Source organism: Tiliqua scincoides, chromosome 1 (assembly GCF_035046505.1).
Source record: "Tiliqua scincoides isolate rTilSci1 chromosome 1, rTilSci1.hap2, whole genome shotgun sequence".
NCBI classification, from domain to species: domain Eukaryota; kingdom Metazoa; phylum Chordata; class Lepidosauria; order Squamata; family Scincidae; genus Tiliqua; species Tiliqua scincoides.
The window spans coordinates 267,504,817-267,527,840 of record NC_089821.1 but is presented as its reverse complement, the minus strand read 5'-3'; the positions used below and the strand labels follow the sequence as shown (position 1 = coordinate 267,527,840).

Below are 23,024 nucleotides of genomic sequence, written 5' to 3'. Positions count from 1 at the left end.
AAATTCAAAATACTTCTTGTAATGAGGTGTGTGAAGGGTGTGCTTGCTTCCAGCTAGTGTTGAGCGTGGCATTGATATATTTTGAATATGCCCATCAGTGTTCATGGCACCTTGCAAACTAACTAACCCAGATCACCCACATGCTCAGTCCACTCAACCCCAGTTGCCCCACCCCATCTCACATAGCCCTGCAGACCACCCATATGCTCAGTCCACTCATGACAGTTCCCCCACCCCTCCCTCTCCTGGGTGTCTCAGTGCTTTTGTTTCTGTATTTGCTGCACATCAAAGCTTTCACCAAATGAATCCTTCATTATAGGAGGGAAGATCCTTTTCTGAGCCCTGAATCCTCCCTTCCCAAATGTTGTTGCAAGAATCTTTTCAAAGGAGCCCATCCAAGGCAAGGGGGGTGGGGCAGCTTCAAACTCCCACCTGAAATTCAAGAGACAAACTCTGCTGTCCTCTGCTCTACTCTGCCAATACAGCCACACTCACTGGAGAAATGAAACAGGTGCTGCTTCACTGTTTTGCGCCTGCACATGCTGCTCTTTTAGACTCAGAGGGAGAGCAACAGAGATAGGACTGATGCAGGCTTAGAAAATGGTGCTGCCCAGGTCCCTTTGCCATTTTCCAAGATGGCCCTGCCCAGCTCATTTTACCAGCATCCAAGATGGTGTTGCCCAGCTTTTTGCAATCCACCCAAAATCAGGTCATGACCCACCAAGTGGGTTGCAACCCACAGTTTGAGAACCACTGAAATAAGCCTTTGTCCCTAATCTGTATTGTGTTCCAACAGACTAACATTATGCTCCATGCTGATTTAGGTCAAAAAGGAGGGCAAATGAATTAACAAAAATTATATCTTTGCAGCTGTGCAATTTGTGTTTCCAAACTACAGGATGAGCGTACAAATCAGTTCCAAAATAATGAGTGAGAAGTGCCATACTGAGCTACAAAAAAAAAACACACAAAAAACACAAAAAACCAAATTGCTCGGCAATGCATGCTGAGAGAGGACCCTCCTATACAACAACCCTTTAAAGATGCCAAAGATCAAGAGATGTGGATAATTGTGAGATAACAGGAGACAGAAAATCGTTCAGTCAGCAACCACAATTTCTGTGCCAGTAAAACCACCAGTATCAGACATGACCTGAATGACTACGATCGTAATGAAGGAGGAGTATCAGCAGGAATATTCTACAGGGCGGGCAACAAGATGATCAAACCCTAGAGATGCCTCTGGAGCTGTTCACCACGTATTGCCCTGTTTGTGTATTTTTGTTCCTGTACATTTTTACCGAAATATGTAAGTACATACAATATCATACACACAGACTAAAGGTAATTTAAAGATGCAATTTTAATGTGGTGGGGGCAGGGTGATGATGCATCAAATGTTACGTGAAAATCCCCTTTTCCCTTCCAAGTTGTGTTTTTATATCTAGTTATGTATTTTGGACTATACAGACCAAGCAAGCAGGCCACTCCTCCCCCAGCACATGTTTCTAAGGGCCATGGCCAAGCTACAAGCACATGAATTACACAACCCCCAATTCCTTGCAGGTCAATGTATAACCTAATCACTGTGTCTCCTGATTATGCAAAACAAGCATGCACCTACGGAGGAGGATGTCTATTGTTCTTTTGTTGTAGCTTTAACACTCTTAAGCACCTTATGCAAATTGCCTCCCTCCCCCAGAGCCAAGCTTTGCTGATAACGGAGTTCTGGACCCTTCCTCCTTTTCTTTACATACTCCAAGTGTTACTGAGCATGCCCACAGCTCTGGGATACTTCCGGTCAGTTTGAATTGACTTCCAGGTCAAAGAAAACTCTTAAGAGAGAACTCAGAGCACATGCGGTCTCTCTCTGATTGCCCTCTTGCGAGAGTGGTCCTGTGGGACTCTTCCTCCAACTGCCCCCCCACAGGTAAATATATCATTGCGTCTAAACTTCCCCCCCTTCTTCCCTACCTATTCCTCCCTTCTCCCCCCATCTTTAGACAGTAACTGGGTTTAGCAGATTAAGGAACCCCTATAATACCTCCCTACTTCCTGTCCATTTCTGATTCTTTTTCGGATGCACCCAAAATACACAGCACACGCATCCACCACTAGTTAGGTACACCAGACCAGTACTAGAAATCTATACTTATCGATTCTCCATGTGTATTATGTTTTACCTTTGTGTATTTTTGCAATAAAAATATAATCCTTTGATTGAAAGTTACCTTCCTCCCAGTCTCCTCTTTAAGCTAGACAAGGGATCTCTTTGCTCTACGCTGTCTTGTATCCAGCCTATGGTCCCAAAAGTTTCCAGAAGGCTAATATAAATAATTCCCCTAAACAAAACAGCCTTTTTGGTAACAATGTGGCTTGAGAGGAGGTCCATCATTGTGGTGACACGCTGGCCTCCCACACCAGGTGATGCAAACCCTAGTGATGCCACTGCTCATACCTGTTCCCTTTGGTGCCACCATCTTGCAAGATCCCAGCTCAGCTAGATGCTGCCATCCTGGAAGAAGCTGTGGTGGCATTGTGACCCAGGTAAATTTGTGAACTACTGCCCTAATACTTTATAGACCATAAGGGAGAGTTCTAGGCCAGGCCTGTCCCTGGTCCAGGGTTCTAGTAGCTTAGTCAGGGAGAGGCGTTAGGACTTCGCTTGGGGGTTAAGCTCTGGTAGATGACACCACAAGAGCCAGTCAATCCTTCTCCATGGATTCTGGAGTCGCCTTGGGAACATTCTATTGTCAGGACAGGAAAAGGTGAGGGAGGCAGAGAGGTATTTGGGTTACAATAACCTTGGTTATTTAAAGTTGGTCCTCAAATGGGGTAAACAAGAGACACTCAATACCACAGGAGAAGAGCACACATACTAAATACTAGAAAATCATCACAAACTTATTGCAGAGAGCCAAAAAGCCTCCAGGCTCTTAAAACCCCATTATCAACACCTATTTACAGTTGGCAAGGGATCCTCTGTGTTGAGTGCTCCTGGGGTTTTCTGAGATTGTTTGCATGAGGCTTCTGAGTGCCAAGGCTCCTAGTTCAAGAAAACCAGATTTTGTTGACCCATTTGGTTAGTGTAAACATTTACAATAGCAGTAGACTGGCTTCAGAACAGGTGGATCTCATAACAGCATTACTTGGTTATGTCCAACTACTCCCTTTGTATATTAAACTGGAGTTCTTGTAACAATTACATCATTAAAGGCATAATAGTCACATATTATATTTGATATGGGAATCCTGTGCCTGATACATTGTACTGGTAAACAGATCTCATTGGTTGTGGCTGACATCTGCCTCTAGCAATCATGCTACCATTTTCTAGATCTGGTACCTCTGCATTTGCACCTAAGTAAGGTGATAAAGCAGTATTGTCAGGCTTGGTGGTATTTTGAGTAATTCCTCAGGATTAGAGACACAGATCTGAGCCAGTATAACAGTGTGTGTATGTTTAGTGCTGGCAAAGTTGCTGATTATAAAGAGGAACTTTAAGTTATACTGTATAATACTTAAATTTATTACAATTGCTTACCCTATTTAGAATGATATTTTCAGCATATGCAAGGGATGCAATATGCATGCCCGTAGTAGTTTAGTCTCAGGCATCTCCATCCCACAGCTCCTCATGGAACAGTCTACGAAACTTCCATTTTAAAATCAAGCAGCACACTTGGAGGTGGGTGTGCCACAGGAAGTCTGACATCCTGCTGCATTATTAGAATCTGCCAAGCGATTCTCTGGATCCTAACCATTTTGATCTCCTATCCAAGACTTCTGAGCAAGATATATTTTTCATTCTCATCTAGAGAACTAATTAGATGACTATGGAATGCTTCCAAATAGCAGGCTTATTCTGAGAAACAGTTCTAGTATATCACAGAAGAGCTGACAGTCAGTTCCAAGATTTATTAAATTCATCACATGTAAAAAAATTCTAGTAAATTTGAAGATATTTACAAACATTATAAAAACACACTGTACTCCATATTCAGGAAACATGTCTAAATTTCTTCATTTCATGACATAATTTACTACACATCTGATAAGGGATAACTAATGTTACACCAGTAATTGTGACAGAGGAATGATACTAATCTGAACAACACACAGAACTTACTGCCCCCTCCCCCCATGCAACCCTGACCATTCTAGGTTCAAAATCCAAGACAGCCAACTTCTAAACTACAGGGATGTATAAAAAAATAAGTCCATATTTTAATCTTCACTCAGTTTTAGTACTCATGTCATTTTCATCCTTGTTTTTCATTTTACAGCAGTTAGGATCTCAGTTCTCTGTGCATTTCATTCATTTCCTTTACCTGAGGACAGAATGTAAACAGTTATTCCTTCCCTCAATTCAATGCATTAAGATATTCAAAATTGCTAAGCCTGCTAATGGAGTGTCACAGTCCTATCTTAGAAAACTAAATACAATTTGTTGCTATCATGTCAACAGTTTCTCCCAGAATGCAGCTTTAACAGCTCTCCCAGCTTTAACAGCTGGAAATAAGTGTTTAGGTAAGGCCACAGGATCCCATTTTACCTGCACTATCAAGCTTGCTGATCAACGTACATGCAACTATTAGCTGACACAACTCTTCAACAGAGTTGGTTGTGAAATGCAGTTAAGCCAGGTATATAGATCAAAAGCTATTTTCAGCATTGTTAAAATAAGCCAGTGTGAGAGAGATTTCTCTGTTGTGTAGTTTTACACAATGCAGAGATTACACATAGTTCAAGTACAAGCCAAAAACAAGGATGCATTTTGTTCAGCTTTTTAACTATTAGCTCAACTTTCCACGGCCCAGATACTGACAGCTATATACCTGCAGCAGAGGAGTACTAGCTTTGCATGAAGGTGGTCCAGCATGTACAGACAGGGAATTCCTGCCTGAAATCTTCTGCTCCCAATCACCATTATCACTGAACTAGTTGGATCAAAAAACCGCCTCAGTATAAGGCAGCTTCCTATATGCAATTTAGCCTCTTGCAACAGGAAAAAATTTCTTCTCCCATATACAGGGCCCTGGACTCAAAAGGAAACAGGTTCTCCCTTGTTATGTATACAAGTTAGTTTCCAAGGCATGCGACACCTGCTAAAGATACTGGCCACTCTCAACACCAAATATGGCCTTTGACTTTTCTACTGTTATGTTACAGTCATTAGGTTCTAGATCACCGGTTTTCAACTGGTGCACCTGTATTGGAATGATGGAAGATCTGTCAAGGAGGTAGGATGTGGTGCCAGCAGTGGCCCTTTTAAGGGTTAAGGCCTGGGTATTCAACAGAGAGTGTACTGCACAGCTGCAGTCACTTAAATGCCATAGGGCCCTCAGGCATAAAAGCATCTGATGAAGGGAGAGTTTGGTGTTGGTAGTAAAAAGAGACTGGATTAATGGACTCGGGAACTAATGGCTAATGGACTACTGGAACTGGAACTGACTAAAGGACAGATGAGTGAATAGACTTTGGAGCTGCTGGAAGAGACACTGCTGGAGACTCTGAGATTGGTGTATGGCTGCCACACCCAAGACCTGCTGAGGACCAAGGTGCTGCTGTAGTGGTGGGAGGAAGAGCTCTGCAGGTTGAAGAGGCGAGCTACCCTGGTGGTGAGGTCCAGCAGTGCTGCAGAGCAGAAATAGGGCCATTGTTGGGGAACACAGGGGAGCTAATTAGCTCAAAGTGGGCACAATTATCTAAGTGAAGCTGGGACTGGGGATCTAGCAAAACAGCACTTTAGCTCATTGTGAGACAGTGGCAGGGGTGAGGAAGAAACACTTGCGTGGGGGGGAGGAAGCAGCCTTTTGTGCCCGACACACAGCCACGTTTTACCTCGTGCAGTGGCAGGGGCAGAGAGCAGCAGCATTTTGTCTCTTGCAACTGCACAAAGCCAGGAAGCGGCCAAGCAAGGAATGAAAGCAGCAGCATTTTACCTTCTGCGACTGCTCAGCCACTTCTTTGCTTTGCACAGTTGCACGAGGCGAAATGCTGCTGACTTCAGTCCCAGCTCGAGCACTTCCTGGAGTAGTAATTCACCTTCATGTGGCTGTACAAAGTCAGGAAGCACCCAAGCAGGGATTGAAGACAGCAGCGTTTTGCCTTGTGTGGCTGTTCAGCAAAGGCAGGGGCTGAGAGCAGCAGTATTTATCTTCATGCGGCTGGGCAAGGACAAGGCATAGCAGGGACAGAAAACTGCAGTGTTTTGCACTGTTCAGCTGCAAAGTAGCAGCTGTGCAGGGGCCCCAAGCAAGGGCTTTATGCCTCATGTGGGCAGACACTGAAGAAGCCTGTTATGAGCTCATTCTGCTTTGCATGCCCTGGATGTCAGTCTTTGGAGAGTCTGTGTGTAATTCAAGGAAGTTGCTTCTAAAAGCCATCCAGCTCCCTGCTGAGAGACCCTTTCATTGCTCCTATATCATTGCCTGTTGTGGCTTTTGATTACCAAACACAGATTTCTACCCTATTTATTTATTTATTTAAATAAGAGTTTAGTTATTGAACTTTAAAAGTTTTGATCAAAATTTTATTTAATCAAATGCTATTGATTAAAAGTTATTGAACTTTAAACACAATACTTATTTTTTAATGATAAAACATGTCGTTAAACTGACGGTGCGCCTCAACAATGTTAGTGACTTGCTGCTGTTTTGCAAGGTGAAAAAGGCTGAAAGTATTTGCAGTAGATGATACAAGATAGCTTAATGTTAATCATTTTACTCCTCTCCATCTATCATGGTTAATTTAGCTTTTTTGCAATACTTACCTCAGCTTTCTCATATTTTCCCCTCTTCCTTGTAGTAAAAACCTGCAATGGAATCAGCAGGTTAGACTCTTCAGACCTCAACACAATTCAAGGTTCTAAGAGTAAATGAAACATCCATGCAGAAAGTATCCTTGTCCCAATCAGTCACCAGCAATAAATCTTCTGCTAGTCAGTCCTCTGTACCCTTGCATGTTTTGTGAACAGTGAGGAACCAAGTCTCCCTTAGCTGCTTATACTACTTTTTGAATTCTTGGAAGACAAGTCCATGCCTTTTGGCTCAAGGCATGAAAATTCAGCTGAAGTGAGTTTGTCCCTTTCACAGCAGCTATCACTCATGCCATTCTTTGCAGAATATGGCCTTTAAACACAATTTTTATGCATCTCTTACTACAATTTGTGGGCAACTGGTATTGCTGGTCAGTCACCCAAGATACATGCAATATGCGAGTTGGCATAAAAAGCCTGAGGCTCAGCATAACCTCCCGTTACTTATTATGGAGCAATGACAATATTTCCATGAGGCAGAAAAGAGGGGGACACTATTAGTCAATTATTTATCTGAACCAATAAGAGTGCCATAGAAACATACCAGTACAATAATACCAACAACTATTGCCAGTATTACAACCACTATGACAGCAATCACTCCAGCAGTCAAACGTTGCATTGAAAACTCTGGTGGTTTCTCATCAACATAGAAGATTACGGTGTCTTGAAGCTGCAGGGGTTCTTGTGCAACCTCAATACTAAAAGGGTCATTCCACATCACAGAATCTCCTTTAACCTGAAAAGAACAGAAACACTGGTTATACCATTTATTTCTTGGTAAGTCAGTTCAGTTTTATTACAGTCACCACCCAGCATAAAAATGACAATACATCCATCATATAGCATACATACAACCCATCAAAGCATCCTAACATAGGCTCTTGTCAACTAAAATACTAAGACTAATTCTAGTCTAATTGCAATAGAATAATCTAAATACAATAACTACTAATAAAAAGAAAGTTACTTCCGATAATCTTCTAATCCATATAGAGACAAAAACTCACCCCAAGATCTTACCATCTATGATATGAAAACATTCATATTGAATGTTCTCTATGAATAGCCTAGTGGGCTACGATCTACTCTTTCTCCTGATGTTAAATGCCGCAGCTAAAAATTTAGCCACCCTCCACATGACATCTGGATTCGAATCTGATACAAAGAGTAACTAATCTTGACTCGGGTATTTGGCCAACCCTTCTAACAGTGGGGAGATAAGGGACAACCTTATAGAAATTACAATCCAGCAAAATGTGATCAGTGATTTTTGGTTGGTTTGTCCCACAAGGACACGATCGCTCCAAGAATGGAACCTTCCGAAATTGTTCTTCCACGACAGCTAAGGGCAAACTGTCACACCACCCCAATGTAAATGCCCTTCTGTGGCTTGGAATCTCCAACTGGAAAAGACAGGGTGCCGGGGCAGCTATACATCTGAGCTCCTCCTTGATACAGAACTGTATGATGTTATTAAGATCTTCCTGGCGCTCAATGCCAATGATTCACTGCTTGATCTTAGCTCCTGCCTGATCAAGTCCCATATCAAATGAAGATGGCATGGAAAATCCCAAGGAAGCCAATTTTAGTTCTAGCCCTTCTAGCTGGATTAAAATTTGTAATCTAATCATCTCGGAGAATTAGGGAACCACACCCTGATGGGCATAAGTGCAGTTGTAACCAATAAGAACAAATAACTATCAGGACACAGGCCTCTACCCTAATCTGGTCTGACTCCAGATGTAAAAAAGTGTTTGAAACAGTTCTGAATACACTACGGCAGTGTTTCTCAAACTGTGGGTCGGGACCCACTAAGTGGGTTGCGAGCCAATTTCAGGTGGTTCCCCATTCATTTCAGTATTTTATTTTTAATATATTAGACTTGATGCTACCATGGTATGTGACTACATTTGGGGAAATGTTACAGACCTGTACTTTTAACACACTACTATATATATATATGCTTTTAACAATGATAATAAATGGGACTTACTCCTGGGTAAGTTTGGGAAGGACTGCAGCCTAGGATTGTTAAAAATCTTCCTGCTTGATGATGTGACTTCTGGTAATGATATCACTGATATCACTGTCAGGTAGGCCCTGACAGATTCTCATTCTAAAAAGTGGGTTCTGGTGCTAAAAGTTCAAGAATCACTGCACTAAGGGCTGCCCTGATAAACGTAGACTGAACATACTTCATTATTGCAATGTTGGGAAAGGTCCCAACTGCGGTCCATACAATAATTGAGCCATCACCTTGGGCTCAAACAGTTTAAGGTCTGCCGGAAAAAAATGGGGATCCTTTACTTCACATAAATTGAAGAACAACAGAAGAGGTTTGTTGGCCACTTAGCACTACATATTTTCCATGCGCTTTCCTAGAGCCATTTGTATGGAAGACTACCCCCCAAATATTTAAAGTGGGACACCTGCTCTATTTTATGGTCATCAATCTTCCAACATGGAATTTTTGGTTTCCTGGAGAAGGCCACAATCTTAGTTTTGCTATAATTTATCACCATTCTATTTTTTCCTTCCAATACAAATTCAGAGAATTCAGGACTCTTTTAAGGCCAATAGGTGATCAAGAGAGAATGCCTGCGTCGTCTGCATAAAGTAAGATGGCAATAGGCCTCCAAGCGATCTTTGGAAGTTGAGTTTTGTTGATGGTCAACCATCAAATTGATATAAAAATTGAAAAGTGGTGCCAGCATGCAGCTCTGCTTCACCCCCTTTTGTGTTGGTACCGCTTTAGTGAGGTTACCTTGCAAACTGCATTTCACTTTAAGTGCACTATCTCTATACAAGAACTGTATAAGAAAAAACAAATGTTCAGTATTAGTAACCTTCAACTTCTCCCACAGTTTAGTTCTTGAGATGGAATCAAATGCTGTCTTTAGATCTATAAAAGCTGCATAAAGGGAGATTGTTCTAGAACAGTGGTCTCCAAACATTTTGGCCAGAGGGCCGCATCAAATATCTGGCATGGTGTTGAGGGCTGGAAAAATAATTTAAATATAAAATTTAAATAAATTTGAGATGGAACTTAGATGAGTGAATAAATGAATGGCCCTCAGAAACCCTCCAGAGACAATCAGAGCACAGTTCTGGTCATGTTCAGTTGAGTGGGCCAGAGGCTTTCAGGGGACAAGAGGTTGGCCGTGGGCTGGATAGAGGCTTGCCATAGGCTGCATCTGGCCCCCAGGCCGGGGTTTGGAGACCCCTGTTCTAGAAGATATATATATATTCCTCAACTAAGTATTATTATTATTATTATTATTATTATTCTCCTGAGGGCTGGGGATAAGAATAGGCCCTCAGTTTGGCTGTACTTGTCATAAGAGGCGACTAAACAGCCACCAGGTAGATGGGGCTCGTCAGCCTGGGAAGGCAGCTCATCTGAGAGAAGGAAAACTCTGATCCCAAACCTCCACTGCCTTGTGGCTACATCCAGTTATGGAAAAGGCTTCAGGAGTCAACCTCGAGGCAAAATCCGGAGCCAGAGTCCCTGAGGCAGTTCATGGCTGAACACAGTCACGTTCTGGCAACTCCTGCGACGCCGCTGGAACCAACCGTATTGGCCTCTGCCTTTCCATTGGACCATTTCAGCGACGTGGAGAGGGGGGATTTGCTGCATGGGTAACAGCCTATCCTCCATACCTACTTTACCCAGGCTTCGCGCACTGGAGAGGACACTCTGCTCCAGAACCACCATTCAGAGCGTGACACCATAGTCTCCCAAGACTGAAGGATGCCAACTCATTATTATTATTATTATTATTATTAACAGTATTTATATACCGCTTTTCAACTAAAAGTTCACAAAGTGGTTTACAGAGAAAAATCAAATAACTAAATGGCTCAAATAGTATTGAAGTATCATACACTGGTCAATGATGGATCGACCCTCCCTAGAGCCTGCCTGCTCATCAGCTATTATGTTCTCTTGGTTTAAAAAATCCTTAAATTTCTCCTGCAAATGCTTTGCATACAATTTCCTGATGATATTGAGTAATAGGCCTAAAATTGGAGGGGTTATTATTCTTCCCCTCTTTGAAAACAGGGACAATAATAGCCATCCCCCAATCTGCTGGTATATCACCAGTTTTATCTATATGAGAAAATAGAGATGCCAATACTGGTGCCCACTAGTTCAAATTGTTTTTTATTACCTCTGGGGGAATAAGGTCTTCTCCTGGAGCCTTTCCGTCATTCAACTTTGCAATCAAACTATGTATCTCTGACAGAGACCGAAGGCCAAGGAGCAGTCTCCTCCAAATCACTTTGAGTCTCACTGGGGACAAAGTCTGGATCATTGTATAATTCATAAAAATGCTTCTCCCAGATGCCTGGCTGTATATATAGCAGTTGGGTAAAACTGGCCCATAGTTAGGTAAATTCTTTATCAAACTCCAGAACTGGCCTGTGTGTTTTGCACTGGCAGCCTGAATAATTCCTGCCCACTTTTTCTCAGCCATTTTCTTTTTGTAAATCATTCTTGGTAAGTCATGCACATTTTACAAATAGCACTGAATGTGTTTTTACACAAGACATTATTTTATACCTCAAGTTAACTTACATCTTTTTCAAAGTAGTATGCTGCATCAGCTATGTCTGCATCCGTAAGAGATTTTTCCGAAGTATTTTGTTTCAGCTCAATAGTAATGAATGGCTTTTCATACTGGAAAAGAAGTTAAACCTCCAGATCACACTCTGAACTAGTTTTTTATGTTTCTGCAAAGTCTTTTAAGAGGAAAGATGACCATTATTTAGATTTAATACTCTTATCTTTTGAGCAAAGTGATCCCCAAGGTGGCTGACAATTCCGGTGCTCCTTTGATCAGTTCTTCTATTCACTTCTAGCTGCCAAGCAAGTGGCAGTTGGAAGGAGAAGCATTCTCTGGCCAATGGTGAGGGTCAGGCTGATCTTTCCCTTGCCATGATAGTCATCCTGGAAGGTGAGGATGCAACTTCCAAGGGGCACCCCCTTTGGTAGAGGCCACTTGCTTCCTCAGACTGTGAGCAATTAGCGCAAAGTATTCAGATAATTCAGAAGGCCCCAATTACAATTGGCTAAACAGCCTTTATACTTGCTGCTATTTGGTAAGAATGTTAAGGATACCAATGCGCTTCTTTGACAGTGTCTCAACATGATTGATGCAGAACACTGAAGTGTGATTCAGAGTGGAACACAAGTCTTGAATCAGCAAACTATGGAAAGCCTGTCCAAGTCACAGAGAATTCAGCTCCCTTTCCTGTCCCCATACTAACCCTTGGAAATAAGAAAGGGCAAGATCAGCATGCTAATCTTGTTTTCAGTTATTTCCCATGAATGAATGCTTTCTATAAAAGAAAATGCCAGAGGGTCCAGTTAAGAGTTCGGGGCACTTCTGAATCTGGCATTGCTCCCAAGACTCAGGCTGCACCCATTGCTCAGAGCATATTATCAATTTCATCAGGTATGCCAGCTGCACCCGCTACCAGACAACAGACCTGGCCAGTGTTCATGCTTAGTTTTCACTGGACTTGGAATGGTAAAGCGCTCTGTGGAAATGCCCTCAGACTGTCAGATCTTCAATTCCTGCAAGATGTGTCAGTTCAGTTGTTAAGCTTGATTTAGTAGCTTCTCTTATCTAAACTACCATCTTCTTTATGAAATTGGATACACTGGTTAGCAGTGCATTTCTAGATCTAATTCAAAGTGCTAGTTACTGGGTCCTGTTTACCTCAAGGAACACTTCCTCCCGTACAAGTCCCACCTACCACCAACTGAGATTTATTAGCCAGACCCTACTGAATGCTCTGTCATACTGAGGCATGATTAGCTTCTACAAGGTGTAGGGCCTTTTCTGTTATAGCCTCAAAACTATGAAATGCCTTCTCAGGAGATCTGGATGACTCCATCGTGACCTGCCTTTGGTAATTGATACATTAAATCAGTGATTTTCCACCTTTTTCATTTCATGGCACACCAAAAAGGTGCTAAAATTTTTAGGGCACATCATCAGCTTGACAACTGACAAGGTACTGCTAGCAAGGGGGCATCACATCCCCAAAGGCCCTACCAATTACCCTCCTGCAAACTTCTGCAGCATTGAGGACTATTCATAGCACAGCAGTTGAAAATAATTGCATTACACTGCAGTGTTGGTTTTTGTAAACCTCTGATAATTTTTAGATGAAAAGCTATAAACATTTCAACTTTGATTAGCAGCTCCATTGCAAACTGCATCCCAGGTTTGGAGATTCAAGGCTGGATTCACACCTGGAAAGGTCAGATGTCATTGTTCTGCATATCTGAGTCATTTAAGATATTAACTGCTGATAAAAAAAATAAAACTGAAAATCATACCTTAACATATATGAGCTTTTTATTGAGGTGGTAACGTTGAGCAAATGCATTTTTTATAGTCCTGCAAATTAAAGGCAAAAGTCAGAAACTGAACATCAAAGTTACTACTTGAATATGGTTTTAGTTTCAATTACATCTACAGCAACAACAGCGTTTTATATGATTCAAGAAAGTCAATGGCTGTGACAGATCAGGAGAGAGATCTTGGGGTGGTGGTGGACAGGTCGATGAAAGTATTGACCCAATGTGCGGCGGCAGTGAAGAAGGCCAATTCTATGCTTGGGATCATTAGGAAGGGTATTGAGAACAAAACGGCTAATATAATGCTGTTGTACAAATCTATGGTAAGGCCACACCTGGAGTATTGTGTCCAGTTCTGGTTGCCGCATCTCAAAAAAGACATAGTGGAAATGGAAAAGGTGCAAAAGAGAGCGACTAAGATGATTACGGGGCTGGGGCACCTTCCTTATGAGGAAAGGCTATGGCGTTTGGGCCTCTTCAGCCTAGAAAAAAGACGCCTGAGGGGGGACATGATTGAGACATACAAAATTATGCAGGGGATGGACAGAGTGGATAGGGAGATGCTCTTTACACTCTCACATAATACCAGAACCAGGGGACATCCACTAAAATTGAGCGTTGGGCGGGTTAGGACAGACAAAAGAAAATATTTCTTTACTCAGCGTGTGGTCGGTCTGTGGAACTCCTTGCCACAGGATGTGGTGCTGGCGTCTAGCCTAGACGCCTTCAAAAGGGGATTGGACAAGTTTCTGGAGGAAAAATCCATTATGGGGTACAAGCCATGATGTGTATGCGCAACCTCCTGATTTTAGAAATGGGTTATGTCAGAATGCCAGATGCAAGGGAGGGCACCAGGATGAGGTCTCTTGTTATCTGGTGTGCTCCCTGGGGCGTTTGGTGGGCAGCTGTGAGATACAGGAAGCTGGACTAGATGGGCCTATGGCCTGATCCAGTGGGGCTGTTCTTATGTTCTTAACTGATGTCAAAGAATCATCTCTATACTTTCTACTAATCGTAGAGTAAGAGCTAGTTTAAGTCAGTCCTCCCACCAGCTATTTAACATGCAAGTATTGAGACAGTGTAGAAGTAGTCTGGAAAGAACAAAAGCTTGCAAGAACATCACCTACAAGAACAAATATCTGATCATATCTGATCATCCACGGATTTTTCATCTAATGATTTGATGCAACGTGGTCCACTGACCTGCACTGAGCCCTAATCAGGGTGTCCAGACGGCATTCTGAGGCCCCAGGATGCCACTCATGGCCTCTGGGGCCCTCAGAATGACTTCTAAGCCTTTAGAACATCACAAACCAGAGGTGACATTTACAGGCCTTATAAGGCCTTTGGAGAGCCAGGGAGGGCTTAGAAGGTGCATTACCCATGGATTTTGGCATCCACAGGGGTCTGGGAGTGATCCCGCAGATACCAAGGCACCACCTGTATACACTAAGCATTTTCCTTAAGCTGCACTCTGAAAAACATTTCATTGCTAGCAATGGAATGTTTCGCAAAACTAAAAATTTCCAACATACAAATAGGCTATGAATACTACTAATTAAGACATACTCCTCAATGGTGTCTTCACCCGCAGCAGTGTTCCTCTCAAGATGTTTCATTTCAATAATAATCCAGCTGAAAAAAAATAAGTTGCGCTCCATTTAGATCTTCATTGATAAGCTAAGGAAATAAGTTGGCCACATTGTACATTTTTAAAGACAAACCCTTTAAGATTCAATGGGAATCAACTTGTACATGTAAGTTGTGCTGTTTTATACCTTCCCCTCAAGATACATGGGCCCAAGTTACAGACTGCAAGAAAAAATAATTTTACATTAGAAGTACCTTGTCCTGACTACTTCACTGCAGTTCAGGTTTCCATCAGTTTTGTCAGTTCTTCTTACTCCAGCAGAGTTTACACACCAGCAAGTTTTAGTTCCATTGCACTGCTTAGCTTTGAACTTGCCATTGTTATCACATTCTGGATCATAAATGCCATCATTGTCTACATGTGCATGTTTGGGCTTTGATCGACCAAACTTTTTAAAGTTATACACTTCTGCTTTCATCAGGAGGCATTTTGAAGTCACTAAAGACAAGACAGTAAGAGACATCTTTAATGTTACTAAAGTATTGCAATTTCAAGTGTCTAATCCAGTAGTTCTCAAACTTTTTAGCAGTAGGACCCACTTTTTAGAATGACTGCTAGTACTCACCAGAAGTGATGTATTAACCTGGAAGTGCTGTCATGGTTGGAAGTGACATCATTAAGCAGGGAACTTTTTAACACCCCATATGACAAAATCAAATCAATTAAGTAAATAAATAAGAAAATTAAAGGTTTACAATAAGTTTAAGTTTAAAAATTTCTTTGAAATAAAGAAGAACCCTCCTAACCCTCCCAAGCAGTTGCTGATCTGTTTTTAAAAAATTCCCCAAACATCTCAAAGGCTGCAATTTTACCCACACTTACGTGGGAGTAAGCCCCATTGACTATCATTGTTAAAACCATATATATATATAATAGCCTGTTAAAAGTACAGATCAGCAACACTTCCCCAAATGCAGTCACCTATCATGGTAGCATCACATCTAATGTGTTAAATAAAATACACATTGAAATTAACAGGGACCCGCCTGAAATTGGCTCATGACCTACCTAGTGGGTCCTGACCCACAATTTGAGAAACACTGGTCTAACAGATGTTGAAAGTAGTATTTCTGCTTTCATTTGAAGTTGTAGAAACAAGTATGACAAAATCTGAATCGCTTATATACTTACGTGTTTCACAATCCACGGTAACATTAGTTCCAGGAGAGATACACTTGCATATACCATTCTCTAGAGCACAGTTCTCAGTCCGTTTGTTCTTGCCACAGTCACACCCTGTAAAATTTAAATCCACAACTAAGGGAAAATCCTTTGGTATTATGCACTGACAGATAACTGGCCTGCACTTAAACGGTCTTACTGAAAATAATTCTAATATCTGTCATCCACAAGGCATCCTAATTAAGAAATAAACAGATGAAGGTTTGAGCTACAACTAGTTCTGTAAGGGTCAACTTCAAGATAGTTATTTTCTTGCATCTGACATGGGTATGCAAGCGTATGACATTAAACTAGAATGTGTCTACTATGCAGCCCAATCAAAAACAATGTATCTTAAAAAAATTACACGCTCTAACATAATTTTCATGTTTGTGCATTAACTCCATTATTATGCACCCTCAGGAATAATTCCTAACATTATCCTGTAAATGTAAATAGCATCAGAACTGGCCTTGGGGATATGGCTTCAACTGCATACTCAACATTTTTAATACATGATAGATCAAAGCCATAATGTTCAAACTTTACCATCTTTGGCTCAGATGTGTACAATGCTACTGAACAAATATTAAAACGAGATAAGCTCTGTGTACCTCTTCCGAACTTTCCCATCTACTTCAATCAACATCTAATAATGCCTTGTTTCATATTCCACCACCTTAGGTGGTCCAGCATGGGAAGAAAGACAGAAGATGCACAACACCATTCAAGGTTTTGCCCCTCCCTCTCTGATCCTGCCCATGTCATTAATTCCTTCAGCCATCCAAAGATCTCCTGCTACTGCAAAATAGAGGTATGTCTGGAATCATCTCCCAGAATACCTGGGCAAATGTTCCTCTCATGTAATTCTAATCCCTTCTTAAAACTCACCTCTATTAAAACAGACACAAGGCTGTTCAGCCTATCCCTGCCTAACAGGGCACGCACTAAGAACATAAGAACAGCCCCACTGGATCAGGCCATAGGCCCATCTAGTCCAGCTTCCTGTATCTCACAGCGGCCCACCAAACGCCCCAGGGAGCACACCAGATAACAAGAGACCTCATCCTGGTGCCCTCCCCTACATCTGGCATTCTGACTTAACCCATTTCTAAAATCAGGAGGTTGCACATACACATCATGGCTTGTACCCCATAATGGATTTTTCCTCCAGAAACTCGTCCAATCCCCTTTTAAAGGCGTCTAGGCTAGACGCCAGCACCACATCCTGTGGCAAGGAGTTCCACAGACCGACCACACGCTGAGTAAAGGGGACCACACTGCATCCTATGGGGGTGTTTCGGACTGCAGAGGTTTTCTGGTAAGGCAATATTTATTCCCTTGCCCAGGAGTAAGCCTCAGCTGCCTGCATGGGTCTCCTTTGACTTATTCCAGCAGAGTAGGTGGTGCAGATATAAGTGGATAGGGGAATAGGATATCAATAGCGCTGCTACTGATACCTCCTCCTTAATCTGCCTCCCTCCCAGTCCCCATCGGACTTATCTGTCTGATTCTGTGGCAGTCCTCCAGTGCTGCTGTCATTCGTGGCAGTGCTCCTGTGCATGCTGCTAGAAACCATTTTACAACAGCAGAACTATGTTCCACTGGTATAAACCCCTCCGTGCACCAGCCCAATCCTGAATTGGATGGTTAGTCTTCTCTTCCTATTTTAATTGCAAGTAACAACTGCATATTCTTTCTTGCCTTCATTTCCCTCTCCTTGTTGCTGTTTTCCTTGTCACGTTTAGATCATAAACTCCTCAGGTTAGGACTTGTCCTCTCATTTGTCGAGACCCCCCTATGGACTTAGATGGCACCAAGTATTAAAATTGAACCAAATACTACAACTCTACTCAAGCATATTCTGAGAAGTCAAACCAAATTTGAGTCCAAAATTGACAGAAGCATGGAAAAGCTGCTATAAAAACCTACTTCAAAATGATGAGATTTATGAACCCTGAGAAGTAAATAGATATAATATTGGAAGAGTTAAATGCAAGTATGACACACACATCTCTTGAAACTTCCTCTTCTGTGCCCCACCCAAGTTTACTCATCTCAAGCAGGTTTGAACAAGTTAATATTCCAAAGTCATGTATGGCACCTAGAGGCCATTTTCATGCTACTTCCTTCAACATACTTTAAAAACTGGTGAACATTAGAGTGGAGTGCTGTAACCATTCCAGCTGTTTGGGTATTCTCTGAAAGTCTTGAGGAAACAAGATCCTCAACTTCTAGCAGAAGGAGAAAAGATTAACCTATACCCATGTGGTAAGTTCTACAGCTACAGATGTCATTATATTAAAGAAATCTTAGCTAAATTTTAGTAAGTCGTAATTGCAACTGCACAAGATATTTCCATTATCCAAGTTATACAGTCCTATAAATATAATACTGAGTGAACACATTAAGATTACATATTCTCTCACCTGAAACAATCTAGCTCAGTGGTTCTCAGATGTTTAGCACTGGGACCCACTTTTTTAGAATATCAGGACCCACTAGAAGTGATCTCATGACTAGAAGTGACATCATCAAGGAGGAAAATTTTAATAATCCTAGGCTGCAATCCTACCCACACTTACCCAAGAGTAAATCCCATTTACTATATTGTTAAAAGCATAGATATAGCAACATGTTAAAAGTACAGAGCTGTAACATTTCCATAGATGCAGTCACATACCACGGTAGCATTAAGTCTAATATATTACAAATAAAATATTGAAATGAATGGGGACCCACATGAAATTGTCTCACAACCCACCTAGTGGGTCCCGACCCACAGTTTGGGAAACACTGATCTAGCTGATTTAACACTTAAACAAAAGAATTTGGGATGCCCTACCAATTATGCAAACACACTACCAAGCCATTAATTCATTGAAGATGCAGCATCAGCACTCAAATTTTCAAATTTTAGGTTTTTGTTAAGGGGCACTTTACGCATTGGTTTAGAAACTTTCAGGATCTACAAGGCCAATTTCACAAATGTTACTTATGAGCATTGTACCCCTGGGGCTAAAGTGCCTCCTAGAGACCCTCTCCTTCTTGTAGTAGGTACTTCTGGGACAATCTTCAATTTTCTGAACAGAGGTTCTTTTTAGCCCACTAGGACTGACAGAATTAAATACACTACACTGGTCACAGAACTGGTCAAGATTGCTACAGAGAGCCTCTACGATGTCAAAGGCTCTGTGGTGATCTCTATATTCCCCATTGGAGAGATGCTCAACAGTAAAAGACTGAGGGCACAATCCTATCCTGCGCTGGAACAGGCAAGCCAGGAGGTTTGTGCTGTATCCAGCGCAGGATAGTGGCCATAAGCAGCTCAGCCAGAGGTGAGGGGAAACTTTTCCCCCTACCTTCAGGTAAAGGCTGCTGGCCCCTATGGGTCTCCTCAGACTTGCGCCACCTCTTGAGGTGGCACAAGTTCAAGGAAAACAGAGCAGCTTGAAGCCACTCTGTTCTCCCTGGGGTTGGGAACTGGGGTTGGGATCAGGCACAACTGCTGGATCCCAGCCCTGCCTCCCATTCCCTGCCCACCCTGCAGAGGAACGCCTCCCTCCCGCTGCTGCTGCTGCTGCTGCTGCTGCTGCTGCTGCTGCCGCCGCCGCCGCCGCCGCCGCCGCCGCCGCCTCCTCCGCCTCCTCCTCCTCCTCCTCCTCCTCCCCCCCACCTACCTTTTGTCTTTGCATCAGCCCAGCCAGGCCAACGCAAGTGTCTGAGAGGAAGCCAGCACGGTGGCTTATGTCAGCCTCCGCAGGCCAACACTTCTTGGAGTGCTGGCCGGCTTCCTCTCAATGAGGCGCAAATGTGCCAGTCTGCAACCCTCCTGAACCTCTCACATTACTTTCAGCCCTGTAGTGTTGTATGAACTTAAAGGAATACAACTGATTCATGCCTCACTCCCTCCTCCAGATTGTCCCTGATCTGAGATAAAGTCATTAACAATGAGTCACTGGTATATGTGGGGAGGGATGTCAAACTGCAGCAATTTTCTGACAATCAGAAAATTTTAATCAGTCAACTATGCAGCCAAAAAAGCCTTTTATTTTAGATGACTTCAGTACCACTGTTTGAAATGTCAGTTCAATAATTTTAAATTCTTTCCCCTATAGAACACAACAGGTGGAGGATCCCAAGCTGTTCCTTTGAGATAAAGTTGAAAGCAACAAATCCCTCTTTTTCCAAAGAGGAAAAGAACCCTGAAAGGGAGGTCGAGGAGTGACAAGAACCCAAGAGCCTCCAGCAGTGTTTGGTTATTGTGGAACATTTTCTACCAAATAGGGAATCTATCATGTGGAAAGATAGGAAGCTACCTTAGAGCAAGACCATTAGTTCATTTAACTCACTACTGTTGACATAGACTGGTAACAACTGTCCAGGATTTCCTCTCTACCCCATCTTGAAGATACTAAGGATTGAACCTGCAATATTCTGCATGCAAAGCAGAGGCTATTCACTGAGCTACAGCCCATCCAGGAGGGAAAGAGGACAGTTCAGGAATCAGTCAGGAGTTGGCTAGCTTCCCCATAGTCATACTTCCTGTAGCTAGGTAGTGGGTGTGGTTGCTCTCATACAGTTTGTTTGGACTGGTCAAACAGTCACCAGCAGACAGCCCTCTAATGCAGTGTTTCTTAAACTTTGAGGGAGCTTTACTCCCTCATTAAGTCCTTGCTGGAGAGGGGCCAGGGCTGGGGGGAGGCTTTGTACTTACATTTAACTAGATAGGGCTGCTGGAGTCTGCAGGAGGTGCAAGGAGCCCTCTGCAGTGTTCCCCAAGGCTTGGAGTACTCAGAAAAAGCAGGAACAAAGAACCTCCTGCAAAACAGAAGTGCTTTGTGCCTGCTTTTTCTGAACGTTCCAAGCCTCAGGGATCGCTGAGGGCTCCCTGCACCTCCTGCAGACTCCAGCAGTACTATCTAGTTAAATGTAAGTACAAAGTACCCCTCCCCCCTTAGCAAATCCATCCTGGGGATTGGGTTACTACCTCCCCCTTGCCCCACCCCTAAAGGGACTGGGAAGTGTTACATGAATTGGTGGGTCACGACCCACCAGTTTGAGAACCACTGCTCCAATGGAAAACGCTACTCAGCAACAACTGTGACACAAATACACAGGACCAGATCCTGGGATAAACCATGTTGTCAGCTCCGTCCACTTACCTACTCAGGCAACACCATTACAGATCCTAATAATCTAAGCAACGAGATTCACTTGCTCATCTGCCAACAATGCCCTTCTCAGAGGGGATTAGTGTGACATCCAAAACAGAAACATCCAGAAACCCATCAGGGAACATTGTGATCACCCAAATAATTACATGCTGATTTCAAAGTCCTCTTAACAGAAAAACTTCAAAGGAACATTAGACAGGCTTGTGACAAAACCTGGCACCCACACGGAGCAAGTTTGTTCACACCACACATAACTTCAGAACACTGCAACTCAGTGGATACCTAGACTACATTGCATAGTTTCTAGATTTGTAACTATCAGTCTTGTTTCATTTCCTCCTGCTAATTAACTCTCAAGAGTTTGTCCTTTTATAACCTGAAGGCAGCAGGGATGTACAGTGGGTGGACTGGCAGGTGAGGCAGGGCCTCCCCACTGGAGACCTCTGAAAAGCACAATCGCCATGCCAGATGCCCAGGAACTCAGAACCCGCACACAGTGCGGTGGCATTTTTCAAAGGACTCCAGTGGGGAGGCCCTGCCTCACCTTCCACTGCACCCAGATGCAGGCATCTGCACTGTCCCTGGCAGGCAGATGACTTCAAAAAAGTGATGAAGTGAACGGTAGTTGACCAAAAAAAAAGTCTTGCGTCATTATGTGTGCTAATCTTTTGGGACCACAACAGACTCATCTTTGGGGCTTGCAGGCTTTAACAAGGATCACGCTGAATTACAGGTATATTTAAAAGAGCACACCTGCGCTGCTGGGCCTTAAAGGGGATGTTGAGGGGTTTTATGGGGGAAGGTTTGTTCCAAGGTGACTTTTGCACAGATAGAGAGAAGCCTGATGAAGAATAAGGCTATACTCCTCTCCACTTTCCTGGGAGTAAGCCCCATTGAGTATAATGGGCGCTCGAGGGCGTTGCCTCTTCCCCCTCGCGAGGCAGCAGGAGCAGGCAGCCCTCCAGGGGACCCCCGGGGCGGGCAGAGCCCAGCCAGCAGGCGCCTGGGGCGGAGAACCAGGCCCTCTGCCCTCCAGCTCGACGACAACCCCGACGGGGCGCCATTTTGTGACGGAGGGAAGGCGCTGCCCTGCAAGAGCCGCTTCGCCCGAGGCGCCCTGAACTGCGGCGGAGCCGGGAAAGCGAGGAAGAAGAGGCGGGAAGGAGCTCGTCGCGACGCACCCACCTTGCCCGCGGCAGACGGCGAGCGCCAGCAGCAGCAGCAGCAGCAGCGCGGTGGCCCCGCGGGGCAGCTCCATGGCGGCGAGGGAGAGCGGCCGGACAGGCGGCGCGAGGAGCCTCTCTGCTTGCGGCCGCCGCGCCCTTCGTCCTCGCGCGAGTGGCGGGGCAGGTTCCGCAGGTGAGCCTCCCCTCCGCCCAGGCGCCTCTCAGGTTGCAGGGGGCCCTCCTCAAGGCGCGCTGCTCCTCCCTCCCTGCTTCCAAGCGACGGCGCGGCGCTCGAGCTCCCAGCACTTATAGCCCGCAGCGCCACCTGAGCGAAACCGGGCGCGGCGGGGGCGGGGCCAGGCCGGAGGGACTCACCTGTGCGCTGGCCGGGCGGAGGGGCTGGAGCGCCTCGGGGGGGAGGGGCGAGGTGCACCTGCGCCCAGAAACGTCCTGTCTCCTCGGATGTTGCCCGCAGGGATGCTGCAGGCACTGTCGCGAGGGGCAGCCGCAGCTCTAGCAAGCCCTGTGTGCCGGGCGAGGAGCGCACCCGCGGCGCTCCTTCACAGGGGCCCCTCTGGGAGGACGCTGCCTGTGCCTGCCACAGTCGCTCCTGGGCTTCTGGATCTGCTGGCAGAAGCCAGGACGCCTTCCGTTCTAGCGCGAGCCTCACTTT

The 23,024-nt window shown here is 44.0% G+C and overlaps 1 protein-coding gene across 2 annotated transcripts; it reads right to left on the bottom strand.

Moving 5' to 3' along the window:
• Positions 1–3,934: 3,934 nt before the first annotated feature.
• On the bottom strand, positions 3,935–22,783 carry EPCAM (epithelial cell adhesion molecule). Of its 2 annotated transcripts, XM_066625630.1 has the most exons (9): positions 22,371–22,781; positions 15,979–16,083; positions 15,042–15,285; positions 14,766–14,831; positions 13,176–13,236; positions 11,403–11,504; positions 7,365–7,559; positions 6,776–6,817; positions 3,935–4,331 (listed from the first exon to the last, which is right to left on the bottom strand). In XM_066625630.1, the coding sequence occupies exons 1-9, from the start codon at positions 22,441–22,443 to the stop codon at positions 4,290–4,292; spliced, it is 930 nt and encodes a 309-aa protein (XP_066481727.1). In that variant the 5' UTR covers positions 22,444–22,781; the 3' UTR covers positions 3,935–4,289. The 2 variants fall into 2 exon arrangements, with proteins under 2 accessions (XP_066481727.1, XP_066481734.1); XM_066625637.1 differs by lacking the exon at positions 11,403–11,504 and having other exon boundaries at positions 22,371–22,783.
• Positions 22,784–23,024: the final 241 nt, after the last annotated feature.

What these genes read in the sequence shown, in the direction of transcription:
- EPCAM (XM_066625630.1), bottom strand. Translation starts at nt 22,443, where the DNA reads ATGGAGCTGCCCCGCGGGGCCACCGCGCTGCTGCTGCTGCTGCTGCTG. An exon ending in GGTGAAGACACCATTGAGGA is followed by an intron (nt 13,237 to 14,765) that starts GTATGTCTTAAT and finishes TTTAATTTGCAG; the next exon opens with GACTATAAAAAATGCATTTG. An exon ending in CATACTACTTTGAAAAAGAT is followed by an intron (nt 7,560 to 11,402) that starts GTAAGTTAACTT and finishes TGTTCTTTTCAG; the next exon opens with GTTAAAGGAGATTCTGTGAT.